We start from the raw sequence: 15,115 nt of genomic DNA, 5'->3' as shown, positions 1-15,115 counted from the left end.
GGTAAAGTGAATAACACTGATTATCTCTTCATCACGGCCTGTTAGTGGGTGAAATATATTAGGCAGCAAGTGAACATTTATGGCTAGACGACTGGGTCAGAGCATCTCCAAAACTGCAGCTCTTGTGGGGGATTCCCGGTCTATCAAAATGGTCCAGGGTCATGGGTGGCCAAGGCCTGTGTGGTCCGATCCAACAGACGAGCTACTGTAGCTCAAATTGCTGAAGAAGTTAAAGCTGGTTCTGATAGAAAGGTATATGGGGCAGCAGAAGGGGGACCAACACAATATTAGGAAGGTGGTCATAATGTTATGCTTGATCTGTGTATTGTATAAGCTGTTATTTTTTCTTATTTCTTTCTTTCTTTCTGTCTATCTGTATTTCTTTCTTTCTTCCTAGCACCTGTCGTATGGCAGTGGCAGTTTACATGTTGATGCTGCCTTCCAGCAGACTCTGTGGAGCGTAGCACCGATCTGCTCAGGAAGCGAGGTCGCCCAGGGTGAGAGGAAGAAAGACGCCTCATGTTTACCGTCTAACGTTTTCAGATATCAGGATGTTACTTAAACTGAGCCTCCCTGAACACCTTCTCCAGTTTAGAAAGTGACGGGAATGAACACAGCCAGTTACTCTAGTATTCCCAATCTGTGCAAGACATGTTATGGTTTACACCGTTCTTCACACTGTTTCTAGGGCGGCACGGTGGCTAAGTGGGTAGCTCTGTCGCCTCACAGCAAGAAGGTCCTGGGTTCGATCCCCAGGTGGGGCGGTCCGGGTCCTTTCTGTGTGGTGTTTGCATGTTCTCCCCGTGTCCACGCGCCAGTGTTAATTTTGACAGCAAATTTTGATTTAGTTTTAGTCATAGTCTTTTGACCCCACACAGAAAGGACCCGGACCGCTCCACCTGGGGTTCGAACCCAGGACCTTCTTGCTGTGAGGCGACAGTGCTACCCACTTAGCCACCGTGCCGCACTAAAACACATATAAAGGGTGTAAAATGTAAATGCTTTTCCATCAGTTCCCTTAAATTATTTAAGTCATTATATACACTTACACAAAATGAAACATTTTTAACCAGTTATGGAATATTATTAATGTTTGAATGTGCAATACACACAAAACCAGATTTAACTTATTTCAAACATCTTTATTTAACTGACCTTGCTTATTGAGCATAACAATAACAAAATATTAATGACCAGTAGGCCTGCTCTGCCTGAAACATATATGCATTGTTCATAACAAATTGCATATTACATTCTTTATAAAACTGGGTACCATAAAAGCAGCTGTGCCATTATGTTGCCATTATACTGCCAGCGGTGCCAGATGTTTCAGATCTGTTGTGTTTTTACCCGAGATCGTCGCCCCACATGGTTTACACACATCGTCTTGTTTTTCATGACGTCAAATGAGAAACGTGTCCATATATATCGGCTCTCCTCTTTCTCCCTGCTGACATTGTGGAGTTAATCTGGTTCCATGAGTAAAGCCAGTTCACAGGCTAGTCTGTTCTTCCCGGGTTTAGATCAAATTTGTGCGAGTGTGGTCTTACCGCGGTACCGCAAAAGATTAGTACTGATTGGATGGCTACTCGGCTTGTCCCGCCCCTCCACATACGCTAAAGTAGTTCTGATTGGATCTCTTTCTAACTTGTCCCTACCTTCCACAAAACTAAATCAGTTCTGATTGGAAGTCGTCCCTGCCAAACATTCTCGTCTCGTTTTTATTCGTTGACGAAAGTGTCGATTCATTTCGTCATAGTTTTTATCCTTTTATGTAGTTTTTATTTAGTCATCGTCTCGTTTTCGTCATGAAAAAAAAGGTTCGTTGACGAAAACTATGACGAAAATCATTCGTCAACGAAATTAACACGCGCGCGGGTTTCCTCCGGGTGTTCCGGTTTCCTCCCACAGTCCAAAGACGTGCAAGTGAAGTGAATCGGAGGCACTAAATTGTCCATGACCTTGTTTGATATAATCTTGTGGACTGACGAACCTTGTGTAATGAGTGACTACCGTTCCTGTCATGAATGTAACCAAAAGTGTAAAACATGACGTTAAAATCCTAATAAACAAACAAACGAACACTGTTTCTATCTGTATGTATTTTTTAGACGATAGTAAAAGCACATTTCCTTTCTGTTTCAGGTTTCCTGATCGGTGGTGATGTGTTGAGGTTGTTGCATGGTCACATGGACGAGTGTCTGACCGTTCCGTCGGGAGAGCACGGAGAGGAACAGCGAAGGTCAGTGCGCTCAGAAAGACATTTGGACGGTTGCCTAAGTAGGTTATCCTATCCTATAGGGATTTCCCGGGTTTATGTGTGCAATACTCCCGGGTCCTTTCTGTGCGGAGTTTGCATGCTCTCCCCGTGTCTGTGTGGGTTTCCTCCGGGCGCTCCGGTTTCCTCCCACAGTCCAAAAACATGCAGTCAGGTTAATTGTGGACACTGAATTGTCCAATAGGTACCGATCCCCTAGGATGCATAAACCAGTGCATTGTAGATAGATATGTGTGCAATTTGAGACAAGACCAGTGACAACATAAAGTCCCCAAATTTGATCAGTTGTGCCGTTCTTCTCCACCAACTGCTGGGCTCATGCACACTAAATTAGACCATATGCAGGACAGAACGGGTGCTATGCTGAGTTCTATTCCCTACACAGAGCTGCACTTTCATACATTCTCTCATAATTACAACCCCACATGGTCTCGGGGGCCTTCCCTCGATTTTTAAACACAGCTTCTCATTTACCGCAGCCACGTTAATTACCGTACGGAACGATCAGCACCCCCTTCGATCCTGCATAGGATATATATTAGGGCTGAAAAACTGACATTGCGATTTTTTTTTTCCTGCGATATATATTGCGATACTAAAAAAATGCAGGAATTTTCACCACATTATTAATAATATTAATGATGCATGTATCTTACTCTAAATAAGGGGCTCATCTGTGAAAAAGGGTGGTGCCTACAAGGGATACAAAAGATTATGACAAACTACATCTTTGTACTCGGTTGAAACTGAGCATTAAACTAAGAACGCTTCAATATCACATGAGGGAATTAACAGGATTGACAAAATGGGTCATTTAATATTTTATTTCACAATCAAAACCTCTTCAAGTACTAAACATTATTTTAAAAAAAACTATACAAACAAAAGAGCAGCTATACACCTGTTCCTAATCCGAGATGCCTTACTAAGCTCACTACTGAGGCATCTTAATATTTCAATGTTATTTTGACTCAAGAACGAGCGAGAATCGGAAGCGTCCTTAGTGATGAAGGCAATCCCAGAATTCATTGCGGCATCTCTTCTCTCACAGAAAAATAAACATGGCTGACGGTGCGGACAAAGTTATTTTCAAACGTAAATAAATAATTATCGATTTTTAACGAGTGTTTTATTTGCAAGTTTCGGGCTTGTCAGCAAATGTAACAGTTTTCTGTACACGAATCGAGATGTTATATTGACATGTTAGCGCTGTCCCACCTCATTCCATTGGTTTTAATGGCAAGATGCTAAACGCGAAACCCGATGGAATCGCTAAGTAGCGCGTTCGAATAACGTGCCTTATAAAAGTCAATGACTTATTAGAATCCTCTCTACTGAGGCAGCTGCATGTGTAGGCAGTAAGACAGCGAGGCGGCTCACTAGGTTTTCGAACACACTGGTAGATGCGTCACGGTGTGAATTTTCGTTTTGTGTCAAGCAGCAAAAAAGTTGTAGCATGACGTATTTGATTTAATTTGCATTGACCTGCGATGTGACTATTGCGCATGCACACATCGCGATGACGATGCTGAAACGATATATCGTGCAGCCCTAATATCTATATAAGAAGTGCCGAAATAGGAAGTTTTTTCATCATGCTCACCTTAATTCACTCCCCAGTGGTGTGCACCCATCGGATCCTTGGGTAAAAGTTCATGTTTGAAAGAACTTTTGGTGTCTTAGCATTTTGAACAATCTGTAAACATGTGAAGCATATAATATGTTGGGCTGGAAAATTGGACCACTGCACCATTCGTGCGCCCCATTGCCCAAGGACAAACCAGAAAACCTGTACTGCCTCCTGTTCCTCTCGCATATCTGTGGCAAACGTTTCCATTTCTGATGCGAGTTCATTATTTTGCATTAAATTAAGCCTTTAATATTCACTTGACTGACTTTCATGCCTACAGGCCTAAGAATTAAATGCCAGTGAATGAAAGGAACATCCATTGGTATTGTACCACCATCCCCTTATCCGGCTTGATAAGTGCTTTATGTAACCTGTGAGCGTTGTGCAATCCAGTATATATACACCAATCAGCCATAACAGTAAACCATTTACCATAAAGAAGCACTTTGTAGTTCTACAATTACTGACTGTCGTCCATCTGTTTCTCTGCATGCTTTTTTAGCCTGCTTTCATGCTGTTCTTCAATGGTCAGGACCCCCACAGAGCAGGTATTATTTAGGTGGTGGATCATTCTCAGCACTGCAGTGATACTGACATGGTGGTGGTGTGTTAGTGTGTGTTGTGCTGGTATGAGTGGATCAGACACAGCAGCGCTGCTGGAGTTTTTAAATACCGTGTCCACTCTATTAGACACTCCTACCTAGTCGGTCCACCTTGTAGATGTAAAGTCAGAGACGATCGCTCATCTATTGCTGCTGTTTGATTCGGTCATCTTCTAGACCTTCATCAGTGGTCACAGGACGCTGCCCGTGCTGCGCTGTTGGCCGGATATTTGTGGTTGGTGGACTATTCTTAGTCCAGCAGTGACAGTGAGGTGCTGTGTCTGATCCACTCATACCAGCACAACACACACTAACACACCACCACCATGTCAGTGTCACTGCAGTGCTGAGAATCATCCACCTTCTCTGTGGTGGTCCTGTGGGGGTCCTGACCATTGAAGAACAGCATGAAAGCAGGTTAAAAAGTATGCAGAAAAATAGATGGACGACTGTCAGTAATTGACTACAAAGTGCTCCTATATGGAAAGTGGAGCTGATAAAATGGACAGTGAGGTGGTTTTAATGTTATGGCTGATCAGTGTACATGGCTATTATATATTAAATGCATTCCGCTTGCTAACTTTGGTCCCTTTCCTCTCTTTTTAGGACGGTGCACTACGAGGGGGGAGCAGTGTCCACCCACGCTCGCTCCCTCTGGAGGCTGGAGACGCTCAGAGTGGCGTAAGTGGAACAGCTCACTTCTCTTTCTGTTCTCTGGAGCTTTACCTGTCACACCACAGACTTGTTATTATCATAAATTTAGTGCTCACGTCGATGGCGGTGACCTCTCCAACCCTGTCCAGTCCACTGCTATTAACAAACAGAAGGATGTTCTACAGATGTTTCTCCTACTTGCTGCCGTTCTCTGCAGTGCAATACAGCATCGTAACCTATTTGTTTATGTGGACACCTGACCATGAGCTCAGAAACCATGGGCCAGGTTCTCAGTAGTCTTGGTCTCGACTCTACAGGGAAGGCTTTCCACAAGATTTTGGAATGTGTGCTCAATTTTGAGCACACAGGAAGGACTCATTCACAGTCGACATTCCGTTTCTTCACACCATGCCCTGTCTTCAAAAACCAGGCTTTGTGCTAAGTGGGCACAGGAAAAGCATATTTTCCAAACGGTTGCTGTGAAGCTAGAAATCTTATGTTTATTTGTATCTGGCTAAAACAGTTGAACTCAGTAGTTAGAAGGGGTGTCCAGATACTTTATGCCATGTAATGTGTCCCATATTGTGGTGACTTTGGGGGTGTCAGCATTTTACGTCATCCTACGTGCGCTCCCGAGAAGGAGGCTGTTCAAAATCCTAGATGCCATAATATGCTCCCTACTGAGGTATCTTAAAATTTCAACAGTATTTTAAGCAGAGAACGAGTGAGCATCCGATGCTTCCTTAGCGGTGAAGGCAATCCCAGCATTCAGTGCGGCACGACTTTTCTCACAAAAAAAGATAACAAATATGTACAAGTTCGGGCTCGTCAGGGATAATTTAACTGTTATCGGTACACAGAGGGAGATGGTTAACATGCTAGCGCGTTGTGCCACCCTATCCCATTAATAATAATAATAATAATAATAATAATAAGTTACACTTATATAGCGCCTTTCACAAAACCCAAGGTCGCTTAACAATTAATAATACAAAGAACAGATAAATGTTTGCATAACAACAATATTTGTGCAGAACATGATAGCCACGGAGCTAACAGCCCGGTTCAGGAGAGTAGAATAGTCGCGGTGCTAACAGCCAGGATCAGCAGAGCACGATAGCAGCGGTGCTAACAGCCCGATACAGCCGAGTAGAGTAGAATAGCCGCGGTGCTAACAGCCAGGATCAGCATAGTAGAATAGCCGCGGTGCTAACAGCCAGAATCAGCAGAGCACGATAGCAGCGGTGCTAACAGCCAGGTTCCGCAGAGCACGATAGCCACGGAGCTAACAGCCCGGTTCAGCAGAGTAGAGTAGCCGTGGTGCTAACAGCCAGGATCAGCATAGTAGAATAGCCGCGGTGCTAACAGCCAGGATCAGCAGAGCACGATAGCAGCGGTGCTAACAGCCAGGTTCCGCAGAGCTCGATAGCCACGGAGCTAACAGCCCGGTTTAGCAGAGTAGAGTAGCCGCGGTGCTAACAGCCGGGATCAGCAGAGTAGAATAGCCGCAGTGCTAACAGCCAGGATCAGCAGAGTAGAATAGCCGCAGTGCTAACAGCCAGGTTCAGCAGAGCACGACAGCAGCGGTGCTAACAGCCAGGATCGGCAGAGTAGAATAGCCTTAGTGCTAACAGCCAGGTTCAGCAGAGCACGATAGCAGCGGTGCTAACAGCCAGGTTCAGCAGAGCACGATAGCAGCGGTGCTAACAGCCAGGTTCAGCAGAGCACGATAGCAGCGGTGCTAACAGCCAGGTTCAGCAGAGTAGAACAGCCGCGTGGCAGCAACAAACACGCCAAACCCAAAACAAAAACTTTAATTTAAAACATAAACACTATAGACAAAGACAACACAACAAACACAGTTCAGACATGGGGAGAAGCGGCAGTCAACAAAGGGACGCCAGCGTACTCTCACCCGACCATGACGCAGAAAAGCCATTGGTTTGAATGGCATGATGCTAACTGTGTTAGCTTAGTGAGCAAAAATTTTTGTAATCGCTGTCTAAGCAGTGCATTCGAATAACCTGACTTATAAGTCGATGACTTATTAGAATCCTTTTTACTTAGATAGCTGCCCGGGTAGACAGGAAGGCAGCTCACTAGATTTTGGACACACCCTTTGATAATAAGTCAGGCAGTCCTAACAGACTGGATTGAAGAACATTTATTAAAACACAATTGTGGGTTCTTACAGCAGTACATTAGCCGAAGAACAAAGAACAGAACTGTCGGCCTCCCTTTATACTGCTCTAGTCACATTACAGTTTGGGTGTGAGCCGTTGGAACCTACCATTCTGTGTTAACTGTTGTTCCATATTTTGCTAACAACATCCAGCAACGGCTTAAGACAGACAAATCGGACACCTCTAATACCTACAGGGATCAATATGCATCGGGGACTAAACCCAAGTCAGAATCTATTTTTGTCCAATCAGAACTACGCTTCTGACAGTAATGGATGATGGTGTGACACTTCGCATCCTGTTCAGAGTCACAGTGCCACCTGGCCACCTGGCAACCCTGGGTCTAAGGCAGGATCACACTCGAGCACAGCACACTCGCCACCTACTCAATAAGTCACATAGCAGCGCTGCAGTGGAATTCAGACCGTTCTCACCCTGCTCGACCATTCCCGCAGAGCTCAACAGGATCCAATTAGGTCAGTTTCCTCCCACAATCCTCAGCGACCGGCTTCCCGCAAAGTGTAAACACTCCTATTTTCACGTCCCCGAAAAGTCTGCTTACGCTCAGCTGGGCCGTTTGTTCAAATATAGCACAGAACGCTATTTTTATTTACTCATGACGGCGCGTTCGGGCTCCGTTGCTTCCTGGAAGGGTTCGTACCGGATTTGCCCTCTCGAGCTCCGCTGGAGGTGTTTTATCAAAATGATGTTTTGAGGTTAGGGGAGAATTTTGGAGCATATTCGAGCACAGCAGACTGCTTTTATATTAAAACTTTATTTCTGGAAAAGTTGGGACATGTAAATGCTATATAACAACGATTTATGATCTGTGACTCTCAAGAAAGTTGGGACAGAGGCGTGTTTAGGACTGAGTTCCATCTTTCCTAATAATGAGACGTTTTATTGGTTTGGGAACTAAAGACGCAGTTGTAGCCTAGCAGTTATTTTACTGGACTAGTAATCAGAAGGTTGCTGGTTCAAGCCCCACCACTGACAGGTCGCCACTGTTGGGCCATCACCTTCCATCACCTTTCCTATTAATGGGACTTTTTAATGGTTTGGGAACTAAAGAGGCAGTTGTAGTCTAGCGGTTAAGATACTGGACTAGTAATCAGAAGGTTGCTGGTTCAAGTTGCTGGTTCAAGCCCCACCACTGACAGGTCCCCACTGTTGGGCCCTTGAGCAAGGCCCTTAACCCTCAACTGCTTAGACTGTGTACTTTAAGTTGCTTTGGATTCTCCGCTTCATGATGCCCCAAACATTTTCAATAGGAGACAAATCTGGACTGCAGGCAGGCCAGGCAAGCACACGCACTCTGTGTCTATGAAGCCACACTGTTGTCCTGGCATCATCTTGCTGAAATAAACATGGACTTCTCAGGACAGGATGTCTGATTGATGGCGGTATCTGTCTCTCTAACATCTTAATATATGCCATGGGAACTGATGCACCCCTATGTCATGACAGATGAGCTTAGTGGCGTTTCCATATGCAATTGATTTACGGCTTCCTCTTTGTGTAATTGAGATTGAGGTCGCATTTCTTGATGCAGCGGCGGACCGTGTTTAGTAACAACGGCTGTCTGATGCACTCTTCAGCCCGGGTTGCTGTCAGTCACAGTAGCATGACTGTTTCACATACGGTGCTGTCCCATACATTCCAAAGTGATTTTTGGTTTTGCCCTACAGAGACTGGATTTCTCCGAATTACCTTAATATTTTCACAATATTATGTACAGTAGAAGGTAAAACATTAAATTGTGTGGAACAAAGTGGTCAGCCAGAACCCATTAATGCTTGTACAGACTAAGCCTCTGGAGCATCCTGCTTCTATACACAACCATAATTCCTTCACCTATTACCAATTCACATGCTTACTGTGGAATGTTCCAGAACTTTACCTTATTTGACCCCGTCCCAGGTGGTGGCCCAGCAGTAAGAAGACACGCTGCAACCAGAGCTGGATTCTGAGTACATCATATCGAATCCAGCTCTGCTTTACCGGTTCGAGGCTGAGTGGCTGTATGAGCAATGATTGGCCGGTTGCTCAGTTGGGGGGCGGGACAAAGAACCGGATGTGGGTCTCTCTCTGTCAGAATGCGATTACGACCTCTGCCGGCTGATTAGAGGCACCTGCACAGAGATGAGGAAGGAGTGCCCTTAGGGTGTGTCTCTCTGCATGCGACGCTAGGTGGCACAACACTCATCAATGTGTGGGTGGCAAAAATGCATCCGGCTGCTGCCCATGTTTCGGAGGGGATGTGGGTTAGCTTCGATCTCCTCGGTCAGGGGGTTCGGCATAAACAGAGAGGAAGCACGATGCAAAATTGAACAATTGGATGCGCTAAAGGGTGGGGGAATACAAAAAATAAAATATTTGGCCCCGTCCCAACTTACCTTCAGGTACTTCGGTTTTCTCCCACCTCCTAAAACATGCAGTGGGTTGATCAGCTACTCTAATTTGTCCCAAGCAACCCTGAACATGAACACATTTTAAAGAAGGAACTCATTGGTATGTAATGATTGCACAATAGGTTCTGGTTTATTTTGCAGCTGGAGTGGCAGTCACATTCGATGGGGTCAGCCGTTTCGTTTACGTCACGTGACCACAGGAAAGTACCTCAGCCTGCTGGATGATAACGGCCTGCTGCTCACGGACAAGGAGAAAGCAGACGTCAAATCCACCGGCTTCTGCTTCCGCTCATCAAAGGTCAGGACAAAGATCTCAACACTTTAGGTGTAATCCTTTCAGCCCGCCCACCCTCAGACATAGCCAATCAGGTCTGTCTTTTAACGCTGCGCCACCTGAGCGCCAGTACGTCGTCTGACTTCTCTTAATTGTCAGTAGATGAATGAGTGTGTAATGTCATGCCAGTGACCGGCGGTGTATTTACCATGTGACTAACCATCACCTCTCTCTGTTGTAACCGCAGGAAAAGCTCGACTTCGCTCTGAGGAAAGAGGTGGACGGAATGGGCGTTCCCGATATCAAATACGGTGATTCGGTGTGCTACATCCAGCATGTGGACACTGGTCTGTGGCTCACCTACCAGTCAGTAGATGCCAAGTGTGCCCGGATGGGCGGAGTGCAGAGGAAGGTGAGTGTGTTCTAACAGTGTGTGTTCTACAATTACTGACTGTAGTCCATCTGTTTCTCTAGATACTTTTTTAACCTGCTTTCATGCTGTTCTTCAATGGTCAGGACCCCCACAGGACCACTACAGAGCAGGTATAATTTGGGTGGTGGATCATTCTCAGCACTGCAGTGACACTGACATGGTGGTGGTGTGTTAGTGTGTTGTGCTGGTATGGGTGGATCAGACACAGCAGCGCTGTCACTTCTGGGCTGAGAATAGTCCACCAACCAAAAATATCCAGCCAACAGCGCCACATAGGCAGCGTCCTGTGACCACTGATGAAGGTCTACAAGATGACCGACTCAAACAGCAGCAATAGATGAGCGATCGTCTCTGACTTTACATCTACAAGGTGGACCGACTAGGTAGGAGTGTCCAATAGAGTGGACAGTGAGTGGACACGGTATTTAAAAACTCCAGCAGCGCTGCTGTGTCTGATCCACTCATACCAGCACAACACACACTAACACACCACCACCATGTCAGTGTCACTGCAGTGCTGAGAATGATCCACCACCATCCACATTAATACCTGCTCTGTAGTGGTCCTTGGAGAGTCCTGACCATTAAAGAACAAAGTAAAAGCAGGTTAAAAAAGTATGTAGAGAAACAGATGGACAACAGTCAGTAATTGTAGAACTACAAAGTGCTCCTATATGATAAGTGGAGCTGATAAAATGGACAGTGAGTGTAGAAATAAGGAGGTGGTTCTAATGTTATGGCTGATCAGTGTATGTATCCTATAAAGTAGGTGAAATCTGTAACACACACACTTTACAAATTTTAGGAATGTATCCACACATTCAAACACCGTGCGCAAGGCAGGAATACCCTGTACAGGGCGGCAATCCATCACACCCACCCTCTTTCAGACATAGCCTATCGTGTATATGTAGACGCTCGACCAGCAGCCAATAGCACCACTGATATTTGAATGTGGATAGACCGCCGCGCCAGTCGAGCGTGTCCATCTGCTGTGGTGTTCGTATCTGCTGCATTGGGTCGTTAAAGCCATACTTGATTCACAGCAAGGATCCAATCAGGACCCTTTACACTAACATGCATGTTTTTACATCCCTAGTGCTTCGGAAATGTAATCAGATCTATCCAACCGTGAATCGGTCAGTGCAGGTAGCCACGTAGCCCGACATCTCTAACCAAACACCGGTCTTTTAAAGGGTGTCGAGGCGTTTAAAAGGTGGTAGCGGGAGCGTGTTTTGACTGGCTAACAAGGATGGATGTGACTTCAGCGGCACTATTAGCTTAGTTTAATGATTTCATTCGTATGAGATTGTCCTGAGCTGATTTAGAGCGAGAGTCTCATTAGGAAGATTTAAAACACTTATATTCATTACTCCTGGGTTGCTGGCAGGCAGGAGCGAATGGGCTCACTCACACACACACACACACACACACACACACACACACACACACACACACACACACACACACAACCGCAGAGAGACAGATGGCAAAGCCCTGTCAGTGATGTGGGCACTAATGTGTGTGTGTGTGTGTGTGTGGAAGCACTATATTTCACAGTACAGTAAGCACTAAGTGTTCGATAGGTGAGTGTGTGGCGAAGTCATTTTTGGTAGATGCCTTGTCCAGTAGCAAAGTCCAGATCCAATGCAGAGCCATCAATGTGACACATGTCATCTACATTAATGCAGGAACCAATGTGGTGGTGGGGGGTGTGGTTCCAGCCTAGCCTTTGGCAAGTGCATTTGTCAGTGCGCTCTCAGTGCAGGTCCCAAGCCCAGATAAATAGAGGGGTTGTGTCAGAAAGGGTCTCCAGTGTAAAAAAAAAAGTGCATTTTTATGCTGTTGTCATTTTCACTGGTGCTTATTCTAACCCTGTGGGATTTGGATTTTTGTTGGATTTACTGTTCAATGCTTTTTGCTTGTGTGATGTTTTGTGTGGACATGAAACATGCTGGTGGCAGCATCATGCTATAGGGTGCTTCTTAGTGGAAGGCTAGTTAGAATGCATTGACAAATTAATGAAGCCAAATACAGAATCATCTTATCTTTAAAGAAAACTTTCTAAACCTCCTCCAGAAGGACAACTCAAAACACTGCAATGACCTGAAGCATACAGCCAAAACAACACTGGAGGGGCTAAAGTGCTGGTCTATAAATGTCTTTAGGTGGCAAAGCAAAGCCGGTCCTAAACCCCATTAAACATCTGTGGAGAGACTTGACGATGGCAAGTCACAGATTCTTGCCAGCGTATCTGACAGAGCCTGAAAGGATCTGCCATGACGAATGGGATACACTGCCCAGTTCTAAGTGTACATTGTAAGCCTACATTGCCTACCTTGTTTTGTCCACAAACCGTCCACAAACTTTTGACCATATAGTGTATGTACTGTATATCAGTGCTGCAGTAAAAGTGATTCTTTGCTCTTATTCTTTTCAGTTTTTATTGCAGCCACAATAAGGAGAAACGCTATCGACCCTCCCTCCCTCAGGCACAGGCAGTTTTGTGTGTGTGTGTGTGTGTAAAAGTGAATCTAAAGCTCATATACTGTTTCTTGTGCCATTAGGCTATAATGCATCACGAGGGTCACATGGATGATGGTCTGACCCTCTCTCGATCCCAACACGAAGAATCCCGCACGGCCAGAGTCATCCGCAGTACGGTGTTCCTGTTCAACCGCTTCATTAGGTATCACACACACACACACACACACACACAGTGTTCGATCCACTAGATGCAGCATTCCTCATAACTAGGTCATCTGTAGTTAGTTGTAGCCTAGTGGTTAAGGTACTGGTCCGGTAATTAGAAGGTTGCCGGTTCAAGCCTCTCCACTGCCAGGTTGCCACTGTTGGGCCCTTGGGCAAGGCCCTTAATCATCAATTGCTTAGATTGGATACTGTCACAGTACTGTAAGTCTGCCGAAAATGTAAATGTAAATGTAGCTACTTCGCAGAGGTAAAAAGTGAACCAATTCAGCATTTTCTTGCCCCCGGGTTGCCAGATACTCCGGTTTTACTGTATTTAGCCTGTTTAAAAACTCATTCAATTTGAAATATATTGGGCTGTAACTGTAACTAAATCATATCCAGCAGCTCGAGGCTTTTCCTCCACGTCAACCTGATTAAACCAGTAACTGAACCGAGCAGAAAAACATTCTATCAGGCAACCAGTCACACTCGGTCCTGCCCTGTCTATTCCGATAAAACTCTTATATCATGCAGTAATAGAGGTTTCACTTAGTGCCTCTTTGTCTTTCTTTATTCCTCTCTTTGCACCCCCCCCCACCCCCCCCCCCCCCTCCTCGTCTCCTCAGGGGTTTGGACACGCTTAGCAAGAGGGGAAAAACCTCCAAGCTCGATCTGCCGATCGAATCGGTCAGCCTGAGTCTGCAGGATCTGATCGGCTACTTCCAGCCACCCGACGAGCACCTAGAGCACGAGGACAAGCAGAACCGACTCCGAGCGCTGAAGAACCGACAGAACCTGTTTCAGGAGGAGGTTCGTTTCAAATACAGCCAATGAGGAATAGAAGTTGAAGCGCTTAGGAACCACAGGAACTCAGCCACGAAGGGTCAGACCATGTAAAGTTGTAGAACGCGGTCAGTGATCTGCTGACTCAGTAACTACAGAGTTCCAAACCTCCTCTGGCATTAACATCAGCACAAAGACTGTGCGCCGAGAGCTTCATGGTTGAGTAGTTGCATGCAAGCTTTACACAACCAAGCACAATGCCAAACGTTGAATTGAGGGTGTAAAGCATGCCATCGCTGGACTCTGGAGCAGTGGAAATGTGGTCTGCAGAGTGACAAATAGAGTGACGCTTCTCTATCTGGCAGTCTGACGGACCGGTCTTGGTTTGGCGATTGCCAGGGGAACGTTACCTGCCTGACTGCATTGTGCCAACTGTAAGGTGTGGTGGAGGAGGTGTAATACTATGGGATTGTTTTTCATAGGTTGGCCTAGACCCCTTAGTTCCAGTGACGGAAATACATTGTGGGAACAGTTAGGGGAGGGTCCTGTTCTGTTTCAGCATATCCAGAGCCACCTCAACCCATCAAACACCTTTGGGATGAACTACAACGGAGATGGAGAGCCACCATCAGTGTCTGACCTCACAAATGCTCTTCAGGATAAATGGACACAGATTTGCAGACACACGCCACAATCTTGTAGAAAGCCTTACTATGAGAGTGGAAGCTGTTACAGCTTCAAAAGGGGGAATAACTTTATAATATATATAATGTATACACCGATCAGACATAACATTATGACCACCTTCCTAATATTGTGTATTCTGACACCTTTCTATCAGAACCAGCATTAACTTCTAACAGTAGCTCGTCTGTTGGATCGGACCACACGGGTCAGCCTTCGCTCCCCACGTGCATCAGTGAGCCTTGGCCGCCCATGACCCTGTCGCCGGTTTACCACTGTTCCTTCCTTGGACCACATGCAGACCGAGAACACCCCACAAGAGCTGCAGTTTTGGAGATGCTCTGACCCAGTCGTCTAGCCATCACAATTTGGCCTTTTAACACACCAACTTTGAGGATAAAATGTTCACTTGCTTCCTAATATATCGAGAGATAATCAATGTTATTCACTTCACCGGTCAGTGGTCATAATGTTATGCCTGGTCGGTGTATA

The 15,115-nt window shown here is 45.6% G+C and overlaps 1 protein-coding gene across 1 annotated transcript in view; it reads left to right on the top strand.

The window, feature by feature from the left end:
- Positions 1–15,115, top strand: part of ryr2a (ryanodine receptor 2a (cardiac)) — a 206,236-nt gene that overhangs the window by 70,260 nt on the left and 120,861 nt on the right. Inside the window, exons 8-14 of the mRNA XM_063002781.1 lie at positions 398–497; positions 2,146–2,242; positions 5,117–5,191; positions 9,900–10,056; positions 10,280–10,444; positions 13,033–13,154; positions 13,783–13,966. Coding sequence (XP_062858851.1) covers positions 398–497; positions 2,146–2,242; positions 5,117–5,191; positions 9,900–10,056; positions 10,280–10,444; positions 13,033–13,154; positions 13,783–13,966 — 900 coding nt within the window. The remainder of the gene's footprint in view (positions 1–397; positions 498–2,145; positions 2,243–5,116; positions 5,192–9,899; positions 10,057–10,279; positions 10,445–13,032; positions 13,155–13,782; positions 13,967–15,115) is intronic.

Source organism: Trichomycterus rosablanca, chromosome 10 (genome assembly GCF_030014385.1).
Source record: "Trichomycterus rosablanca isolate fTriRos1 chromosome 10, fTriRos1.hap1, whole genome shotgun sequence".
NCBI lineage: Eukaryota > Metazoa > Chordata > Actinopteri > Siluriformes > Trichomycteridae > Trichomycterus > Trichomycterus rosablanca.
The sequence above is the reverse complement of the archived record's forward strand: the minus strand, read 5'-3'. Positions and strand labels throughout refer to the sequence as shown.